The following is an 11,436-nucleotide window of genomic DNA, read 5'->3' as shown; positions in this document are numbered from 1 at the left end:
CTATATATATATATATATATATATATATATATATATATATATATATTAGATCTACAATCTAACAATCTGAATATTCATAAACGTCACGAGACTTCTCAATAATCACAAAATTGTCACCGTGTAACTTTAGACCATTAGATCATTAGCTTATAAAGTTGATCAATAAACATAAATTGATCTTACGGGTCTCACGAAACCCTTGGTATCACATGATCCCAAGTGTATATATATATATATATATATATATATATATAGAGAGAGAGAGAGAGAGAGAGAGAGAGTTTTGTTCATACAGGAACAAGTACGTAAGAAAATAAAAAATGATCAAATCACATGTGATTTTACACTAAAATCACATGTAAAATCAAATGTGATACACACGACTTAATTTGGTCGTGGGGCACGTTGCCTTCACACTTTTAGGTTGACCGTTATTGTAAACTGACAAGTGATTTGCACGTGATTTGATCGTTTTCGTATTTTTTATTTAGTTATTGTTATCTTTTGAACCTTACAATAATTAAATAGGAACAACAAAAATGTACAAACCCTTTGAAAACCGAAGTAAATATATTTTTTACGTGATCTTTTTCATCAAAAACTATAATTGGATATCCAATTTAAATGCAAAATTCATTCATTCTAATTTAAACCTACAGACCGTAATCAGATATCCATTGGATAGGATCTGATCCGAAATTTCAACATCCAAATTGGATTAGTCAGTTAATGGAGGCAATCTAGCATCCAATAAAACCAAACAGATCCAATCCTATAACCATCCAATTATCATCAATTACCATCCAATTAATAACTATATATAATTATTAACATTTTATGATATGTATTGTTTTTAATAACTTTAGAAAATATATGAATAATGGTTGAAAATTGGATCATTATTATATTGGATGAATCCAATTTAATCCAATGGATAACCAATAGTAATATCCAATTGATGTAACCGATCCGATTCAATCATCAATTGGATTGGACCGGATTATATCGAATATCCAATGTTAGTTCAATTGGATAGGGATGACAAAATCCAACATCCAATGGATGATTGGATTGGATCCACCTAAATCTATTGGATTTCAACCGATAAACACTCCTGAACTTTCACATGTGTTTGTGTTCATCTTGTGAAAAAAAAAACATGTGAATACATGTATTTTTCTTTTGTTCACATAGTGAAACGAAAAATTCACGTAAAAAAGTTTTATATTGTTAAACAAATAAATGTAAAAAATATCACATTATGAAACAAATATATGTGAAACAGTACATTTATATCCTATCTATTAGTGGAAAAGAAATGATGTAAAAATTAATTTCAGATCTATTCTCAAGAATTTAGAACATTTTTATGATTCTTATTTGATGTTTGTATATAATATATATATATATATATATATATATAGGCTAATCTCGTTGATTCTACAAATACCCAAAGAAAAAAACATCTTTTAAAACTTATTGATTTCAAAAATACCAAGTTATAGGCTTAAAATCGAAAAACTCGGGAATTTGGATGGAAAGGGAAAGTGTTCAACTATCGACCATCCACGTACTTGTGTGTAAATAAATAAGAAGAATTCAAAAGTAACGGGATTGAAAAGCCCAAACCAAAAAAAAACCCCGAATAAAATGACAAAAAAATGTTTAAAAATAAGTGAAAACGATTTTTTTTGGGCTTGAAAAATTGATAGGCTCATTCAGGACCTACCGAGGGCTTGCTCCTCGTCCAAGCTTCGAATCAACGTATCATAGATATGAAAAGGAAATTCGTAACAAAAGTTATATGCGTTTTAAGACGACAATCCCGTCATAAGCTTCGAAAATCATTATATCCCGATCATCTACACTTAGATCCCCAACTTCTCCTTTAAAACAAATAATTGGTAAATACAAGAAATGTAACGATTAAAATCATATAAAATGTCAAGGATTTTGTAAATGTATAAATATGTCATTAATAATTTAACTTACATAAATATTAACAAGATTAATAGAAAAATAAATTTGGTTTATTAGAATTTAATATAAAAAATATAAATTATTCCGTATATCATCAAAAGAATCATTAAGCTTGGGGCTTATTCATTTTAAAACTCTAAAATTTGTTAGATTTGTGGGAACTTTTATTTGAAGGGTTTTTTTATATGATTTTTTTTCATCTAAGTATGATATTTAATGTACTGATTAATATATATTTGTTTTACAATGGGTTTGTTTCATATGTATTTGATTCATAATGTGAAAATCTTTTACATGTATTTTTGTTGCACAAACACGCCAAAAAGGTTCACATTGCGAACCGAATACATAAGAAACAAACACATTGCGAAACAAAATATGTTAATCATTACTATAAGTTCTAGTTTCCAGAGATCTCACAATTTAGAAAGTTCTCAAAAGAACGTCCCAATCTTTAAAGTTATATATAGAGAGAGATAGGGAGATTCATATGAAAATGATACCTATTTAAGAACGGGATAACACTTTTTTACTATAGTCAATCATATTTGATACTATATTTCATTACATATGATACATGTGTGATACTAAATTAGAGACGCGGATGACCTTTGGCGCGACCTAGGTTGCAGGCCAAGTCGTCCATACATCACTAGACACCCTCACGTGTATTATCACATGTGATAAGAGTGTTCTTGATATGATACTATAAATTCATCACATGTGATACTAAATCAGAGACCATACAACTTTTGGCACAACTTAGGTCGTATGGCACCTTTTTTTTTGTTTTCTTAAATATTTAGTCATTCTCTTATCTTCTTAAATACATGTATTTTGTACATTAACGATATTTTTCTTATTGAGCCAATCATTTTAGATAATTAATGTTATTTACTAAAATAAAACAAAGGGTAAATTAGTAAAGTTGACAGCTTATAAAACCCTAAATGTTAAATTTTTTTGGAATTTGAAACTCCAAATAAATTTGGCCAGTCGTTTCTTCATCCTCCCTTAGTACCCACTTCCAAAAGCTCCACATGCTCCGCCGATCTCAATCATTCTTGCCGCCTGATCTCAACCATTCTTGCAGCCGATCTCAACCGTTCTCGTTGCCCGATCCCAACCATTCTCGCCACCGATCTCAACCATTCTCGCCACCGATCTCAACCATTCTCCGCTGATCTCAACCATCTCCATCTCAACCATGGTGACGTTGAATGGAGAGCCGCACAGATTTGGCTTATGCTATAAACTTTGTCGCATCTCAACCAGTTCGATGGCTTCTTCCAATCGAGAAAACAACGCAAATGAGTTTTCGTTATTCATATCCGTACAGATCTAATTTCTTCACATCCAGATCGGTTTCAGTTTCTGGTTTTTGCACAAATCTCATTTTAGATCAGAAACATAACCATATCTTGTTGGAGCTGTAACGCAGATATTGACGAAGATGTAACGTAGATATTGACGAAGATGTAACCCATATATCATCGAACATGTAAAGTCGGAGATGTAAGGTTTTTGGATGTAACCTAGATATCGTCGGAGATGTAATGTTGGGTGTAAACAGTGGTATCACAATTGTATTCATCAACCAGATCTAGTATCATGATGGTATCATAATGTATATCACAGTGTGTTTTTGCTGTTATACAAAGTGTATCACAATGTTTTTTATTGTTTTACAAAGTGTAACACAATGTATCAGGTAATGTTGTTTTACTAAGTGTATCACACTGTGTTTTTTCATTATTTTATGAAGGATATCACAGTGTGCATCATATGTTTAACGGAATAAGGTTCACCGGGGAGATGAGAGATAAAAATACCTAAAATGCCCTTCAAATAAAATTTTAATTCAAATTACCAAAATTATTAGTTTTCTAATTTAACTATTGATTTGTAGTTGAGATTGAATCTCACAGTTATCACAAACTAATCAGATTCTCTCTTGAATGACCCCCTATATTATATATATATAGGGTTGGGTCCACATGGGATCACCTTGTTTTCGTGAGACCCGTCTGACCACATTTTTATACTTGAAATATCACAGCAAAACACTGTGAAGGTAAAAAAAAATCCGAACCTTCACAGCAAAACATTGAAGTTTCAAGTTATCACAAAAATAGGATGTTCTCACATGATCCCAAGTCTCTCTCTCTACATATACATGTATATTTATAATTTATGGTTTCATTCTCAATTAGTAACAAATAATAAAGGATTAATTAGGTTCAAATGTTGGGGGATAAAATTCACCTCTCCCTAATTTTCATTTCACTCATGTCCACCAATCATATGAATGAATACACACATAATCAAAAAGAGAAAATGAACATAAATTGAATAAATTTAAAATCAAATAAAAATCTGATGTATTTTAATTTCATTGGTGGGACATGAACGAGACAGATGATTTTTATCCAGATGGAGGTTCTTGTAGTTTGTATACAACATTTTTTGGCATTTTGCAAAAATTGAACTCAAAATGGAATACAACAGTATTCTACCATTGTTTTTTATGGTTTTTTTTTTCAAAAAGTATACCTGTATTCAGCTTCATAAACTAAAACTGCAATTGACCAACCTAGCAAGTCACAAACTGATCCAAAGAGAGGTTTAGCCACCACCAGACTTGAGTGTATTGCTTAACCTGTCATCAAAATTACACACACTTTTAGTTACTTATTATAACATGAATATCATATTTCTCTGTATATCGTCCCAGATATTAAGAACGATGGGAGAAATCCACGAAGGCTCGATCCATTTTTGTAAAAAGCTACGGAATAAAAACGACATATTCGACGACTCATTGACAGAAGGAAATGCAGAAGATGCTTCAGAAGTTCTAAAGATGACGTGAAAATATATAACTCGAGTAACTAGAAAGGGTAAACCATCATTAAGACAAATATAATCTGAGTTTAGCTTACCAGTCCAGGCCTTCAAAGAGACCCTCGCCTTTTATCGCAGAAGTTTTAAATATAGACCATTGACGATTTTTTATTTTGTGCAACTCTAAGGACTCTGTCACAGCAGCAGCATCAAGTGCACCAGGAAGATCCTGTACCCAATATATATATATAGAACACAAGTAAAACATTTGTTTGGAGGTTGAAGCTGAGATAAACCTTTGCTTCCATGGTCTCATGAAAATTGCAGCTTTTGACTACTTTGTCAAATATCTCAATTACCCTTTGTAACAAACGAATGTGAACCCAAATCAATGGCGTGAGTTTATTTGCAATTGTGACAACGTATAAATAGGTAATATTAACATAAAAACTTTAAGAAAAAATAAAAAAAATAAGGACGTCCCAAAAAGAAGAAAATGTGCAAGTTTCAAGGGATGGAGGAATTATAACTCTAGTTTGCATACATAACATAACAACTTAAAAGTTAAAGTGTCAACCTGCTTGTTTGCGAAGATGAGGATAACAGCACCTTTCAACTCTTCCTCCTACCAAAGGACACCAAAAAAGCGAATTTATTGTTAAAATACCAATTTATACTACCCTTATACTTTAAGAAACATTAGCAAATTTTGTTAATAGAAACATGAGTACCTCTAAAATTGCATGAAACTCTTCTTTAGCAGTTACCAGCCTCTCAGTGTCACTAGAATCAACCACATATATCATGGCTTGAGTATTTGGAAAATAGCATCTCCAGTATGGCCTAAGGACACCATCAAACATTTCAAAGCGCATCAGCATTAAACGACTTATCAGCGTAAAAAGTATTCTGCAACCCAATGTGCAAAACAAAGTATTTTTTTTAAAAGACGACACATATATTAAAAACAAAACCACCAAAAACAGGTGGTGTTCATTTCACAGAAAGCAGCACTGCTCAATTTGCAACAAAGGCAGCTGCCCATGCCCATTTTCACTACAGGACAACCTAATGATATGCGTGTGAAAGTGGCTATTCAAGTAAACCTGCACATACAAACTGAACAAGTTGAGAAACCATTGTTCAGAACAACGGAGAACGCTGGATGTAATGATTTTTTTTTTATACACTCTTTACAAACTTACCTGTATATATTAATTAATCATTAGTCAATTGCAAACTTGTATGAGATTTCACTGATGAAAGTATATATTGATTAATCATTAGTCAATTGCAAACTTGTATGAGATTTCACTGACAAAAACTTAGACGGGAACTATTGACACAAGGCGCATAATCTGTTCATATAGATATTAAAAATTACATTTTTTCTATGTGGTAAACAGACTCTCATTGAGAATGACAGAACAATTAGTTAAGACTTAAGCATCAGCATTTCATTTCAAAATTGCAAATGACTAATCAGATAGACATCAAGAGTTTGTCAGCATACTTCTCCAAAAGTCTGTCTTCTAGGCATAATACTTCAGGTTCTTCTTCAATTAAGACCAGAAGAAAGTATACAAGCACATGTTTTGTTCATTCCCATGCCAATTGGCAAACAGCACAGTGGGAGTATAATATTTTTCTACTTATAGTAAGCCACATCACAAACATAATCTGAAGTGAAACACTAGAAGCAATAGCTACCCAGATATATAGCGCTTAGGCTTTTGTAGGTTAAGCACAAGCATGAGTCCTTGTCTATTGCAACTGAAATCCAACCAAACAATAGAAGGATTTCAACTTTAATGACTCATGCATGTTAGATATGTAATTCAGAATGTGTCCCAGAATAAACTCAAGAAAGCATGAAGAACAGCAAACAAAAACCAAAACAATAATTGTTAGAATGATCCTGTTGGTCAGGCAAGAGAAAGGGAGCCAATTAAGCTAGTGCGAAACTAAAAATTAATTTGAAAAAAGGAACAATGTCAAATTTATTAATAGAAAGCAATTCAGCCCTCTAATTCAAGTGGTAGTAGTTCATTGTCATAGCAAATGGAAAACGAAGTGAGAAAGATCAACGAAGTACTACCTGATGCTGGTTTGCCCACCTGTATCACAAAGAACATTGGCATTAGCGAACGAATATTAGCAATTAGCAATGATCAATTTCTAATTTTATGTTTCACTTTCTAGAATTTCCCATATTGATTTATTTGAATATCATGTTCAATAGAAACAAAAAGAACTAAGCACATAAAAAACAGGTCAAAATTGTATCTTTTGGTCAATCCTGACTAGATGGACAGCTGTCTTAGACAGCCATTTCAAGGCCGCATGAATAACATTTTCGTGCAAATTTAGTACCATTAGAAAGGTCTCAGAACAAGGAATCCAAGAAGTATAATTTTGGCCTAAATTCATAAGTGTGTCAAAGCTTTTTTCATGAACATGGGCCATCATTCAAGTTGCTTGTCTTTGGTTCTGGACCAACTCACTCGACCAGCCAACTAGGACCCATAGGAGATGGATTAATTGTCATTGTGTATTACATGGTCAGCACATAAAGAATAATGTGTTATATTGACGTATTTCATCTCATGTGTTGCTTCTAGGAGAAGAAGCAGGTGTCTACAAAGGTGAATCTCATGCATATTTTGAAAATTACGGTACATGTTATCTTTGTGCAAAATGTGCATTTCACAACATGATGTTTTATGTTCATGATAAGGTGCTAAACTTTTGTTTATATGCATGTTTTATGTTAATGCCAGGCTTAGTTAGAGTAGGCGAAATATATGTTCAAATCACCAGGGTAATGCATCCGACCACTATGCATTTTGGATGTTGATAGAGTCAATGCGCATGCTTATTAATTGGTTTAATTTATGCACATGTTTTTCAAGTTGATATGTTGTGTCGTATTTGTTGTTACTTGTTAAAAGCGATGTACTCACTAGGCTGCTCATGCATTTGTACTGTGTATCCCATATGAACTGTTAGCAGATACAGAACATATATGATTAGCCGATGGGCACAGTTTTATCCAAACTAAGAGTGTATTTTAGAACACAATACGAAATAGCGGATTACCGGTTACAAGGTTCTGATGTGCTATTATTGGAGAAAGCTAGTGTTGATTAGGCTTTATGATATATGACATGTATGATGTATGTAACTTACCAGTTTTTGCATGATGTTTTTTATGTAACTAGGCTTTTTGCCTCAACGGTCGAGGTATTTTGAGCAGGGTGACTTCAACTGAATTTGGGGTGTAACAAACTCACTTATAAAAGATATAATAATCTTGAAGGCTTATGTCCTGTCATTTTATTAGTTTATGGAGGTGACATTGTCTACTATGGTAAGCCTTTTTGAAGATTGCAAACCATGTGACTGACTGTCCCGTAACCCCATCTCAAGCACCAGCAGAATTAAATAGGTGTTCTCCAATGGATAAACATATTCAGATTGACATTGGACTACCTTGAAACATTAACTAGCGTGGCATGCACAGCCTCAAGCCCTCAACCTACTTGCAAAAGCCTCGACACCTTGCACTGCACACTTGCAATCTCTTTTGTGATCTAAACCACTTCTAACACTACAATGATATGTTAAAATCCATTTTCAAGCCTTCCCTTTGAAGAGCTTTAACAACCTTTCAGTAGAGTAACTTTTAGTAATGTAGCACTTTCTCATAGTTAGCTAATAATAGATCATTAGGCTTTCACTTTCTAGTTAGATCATATATAGTTCCCTAAGATGTACTCTGATTGTGGATACATCCTTGTGCATCTCTTCTCAACTAAATACATAGAAAAATTGATTACCTTTTTGTTCACTCACAAAGATCACATATTCTAGGCAATTCTTTAAAATTGTCTCCAATTAGGTTATCCAACCAAAGTATAAATTCCCACCGACTGGTAAAACAGAATGCCAATATATCCCTATGATCTAGAAAACCTTGATCATAGTCCAAGGTAATTGTTGAATACAATCTTTCACAATCTTAAATTGAGTTTTCCGTGTCATGTTGTCAAAAAGGTTTCTAGAACAGGTTTCAGCATGAATACAAATGGCTTCCTAAAAGTCATGGATAGCTTATGCAAGGAGCAAATTGCACTAGGCATGTGGGAGGTATCAAGTCCAGGTTCAAGTTTGAATTTTCGCAACTGATTGCAATTTAGGCACAACTGAACAATCTGCTATCATAATGAAGGGAATGACCATTTCTCCCTGATAGTAAAAAAGTTGATTCTTAAGAGTTCAAATCTCTGAACTCATAAATTCAACACTAGGGCTCCAATATTGTTCCGGTCCACCATGAATATTGCTCTTCCTAAGTAAAATTGGTATTAGAACTTACACGGAAATAAGGGAATCCTCAAAGTCACGGTCCGTCTAAGGATACAAGTGGATATTGATCGAGACTTGAGTTTAGTCTGATATGGTGGCTATGGGTATCATTGTGTATTACATAATTTGTTAGTAATAAAAGTTCAGCCAAAATAGTACCTACTGAGCTCAATAATTGTGTATGAACTGAAAAGATTTACTCAAACTCCAGATAGAAAGCAGATGAAACTTAAAATGAAGAGCATTAAGTAATTAAACATACCCAGATCCCAAACTTGAAACTTTATATTGTTGTATTGCACAGTCTCCACATTAAATCCAATTGCTGCATCAGAAGCAACATCAGTGAATATGCCAGAAAAACTAGGGAACCTACAACTCCTTTATGTAGTTTGAACAATGAAGGATTTTTAACCTAATCTGAAATTGTATGATCCATCATCCAAACTAAACTAAATGTAGACTCGAAACAAACAACAAAGAAAGAGTACCAACTTGGAATAGTGGAGACAACTTCACCCATCTGAAGCCGATCTAAACATATAATAAAGCATCAGCTAACAGTTACAGAAACACATAAAAACCCTAGGAAAATAAGAATAAGAGAGCAAATCAGAAGGAAGCATACAGAGGATAGTGGTTTTGCCAGCATTGTCAAGACCAAGAACAAGGATCCGAGCTTCTTTGTTTCCAAATAACGAAGAAAACAATCTCGTAAACACTATCCCCATCGAGTGTACTGTGTAAAGAAATTCCTCAAACCAAATGCACAGATCAGATCCTAAGATATCTGCACGAATTATCAAAATACGACATAAAATTCAGTTCAATTTACAAAGATTATATGAGAAAAACTCAATGCATGTGAATAATAACACTAAACGCTTAATGTACAGAAAACGAAATCAAGTATGTGCATAAAAATGGTGGGAATTGATGATGCCAAGGGTATCTTAGAACAAGATTTGAGAACTAACAGATGCAAAAAGTTGGAGTTGGAGTAAAAAATTTAAATGGGAATTAGAGAAACGATCTGGACTCTGCTTTTCCCATTTTGATTCTTGAGACTCTTAACTTTCATCTCCCATTTAGCGTTGGCCTTCCAGCCACAATGGTTTGTGGGTTCGGTTTAGTTTGTTTTCCATTACAAAGAAGATTGAAAACATTAACCCAACATTTATAATGAATATGTTTTTGAGTAATTTTTTTTATTAACCTAAATATCCAGCTATGCAAGCCGACTAATCCCAGTACGACCACTTGTTTTGTAGATAGCCTGGGGTCATCGTATTTGAACCTCCGCGACCACAAGGGGATATTTATTTCTTTTTAGATTTGAACATGGGATCTCTTGGTACTTTTGACTTTTGGAATCAAGCTCAAACCAATCAGGCACCACCCTTATGGTTCTTTTTAGATCATCTTCGTCTCCTTCCATATGTTCTTGCTTGTTTCACCATCTGCATCATCTTCATGCACCTTCCATCCACGTACTCCCATTTCTCTCTCACACACAAACACCAAGAACACACACAATGTGAATAGCAGCAGAAATCAACGAAGACGGTGATTGATTGATCAAAAAAATTTGATTTATGTACAAAATTATCAACGATCCACTTCTTAATCCCCTATTTGCAAAAGATGGAGATAATTGTAATCATATAGATGAATTTGGATGGATTCCAAGTCTCTACCTACCTACTATCAATTGGAGATTCAACCAAAAAATTCTGACCCCCATTATGAACGAATGAGCAGATTGTCAGTAAATTGAGAGATGGAGATGAGGTTTATGAAGTTTGTCGGTTGGGGTTCAGGTTTTGCAATTGGGGTTACAGAAGGATGCTCTGATTGATGCCGAAAAATGCCCAGAAAATCATACATTGAGGTTAAGGGAGATGGGGAATGTCCTTGTCATTTTACATGTATAAGCAAAATTTGTCAAACACTAAAAAACAATTTATCCACTTATTATGTTTCGGTAGCGCAATAAACTAATCCAAACACTTTTTAATAAAGTCTAGTTTGACGTCACATAAGTTGATAAAACACTTTTATAAAAAAGCATAAGTTGTTCTAAGTATACAATCCCAATCATCTCCTTAATGCAACCATAGATACCTAAATCGTTGATTTATTTATGGACCAAACTCATTAAAAAAATACAACAAAAAAACCCAACTCATTAAAAAATGCAACCACATAGATGTAGCTCATTGAAAAACGTAACCACGAGAACAA

The 11,436-nt window shown here is 33.4% G+C and overlaps 1 protein-coding gene across 1 annotated transcript; it reads right to left on the bottom strand.

Annotated features, from left to right (window-relative positions):
* Window positions 1–4,432: 4,432 nt before the first annotated feature.
* On the bottom strand, window positions 4,433–10,330 carry LOC112500248 (ADP-ribosylation factor 1-like). The gene is made up of 9 exons (XM_025103648.1): window positions 10,170–10,330; window positions 9,821–9,982; window positions 9,688–9,726; window positions 9,455–9,517; window positions 6,923–6,941; window positions 5,556–5,667; window positions 5,402–5,449; window positions 4,923–5,053; window positions 4,433–4,639 (listed from the first exon to the last, which is right to left on the bottom strand). The coding sequence occupies exons 2-9, from the start codon at window positions 9,921–9,923 to the stop codon at window positions 4,606–4,608; spliced, it is 549 nt and encodes a 182-aa protein (XP_024959416.1). The 5' UTR covers window positions 9,924–9,982; window positions 10,170–10,330; the 3' UTR covers window positions 4,433–4,605.
* Between the last annotated feature and the right edge of the window lie 1,106 nt (window positions 10,331–11,436).

The sequence above is a fragment of the Cynara cardunculus genome, assembly GCF_001531365.2.
Source record: "Cynara cardunculus var. scolymus isolate 2C chromosome LG 17, CcrdV1, whole genome shotgun sequence".
In the NCBI taxonomy this organism is placed as follows: Eukaryota; Viridiplantae; Streptophyta; class Magnoliopsida; order Asterales; family Asteraceae; genus Cynara; species Cynara cardunculus.
The sequence above is the reverse complement of the archived record's forward strand: the minus strand, read 5'-3'. Positions and strand labels throughout refer to the sequence as shown.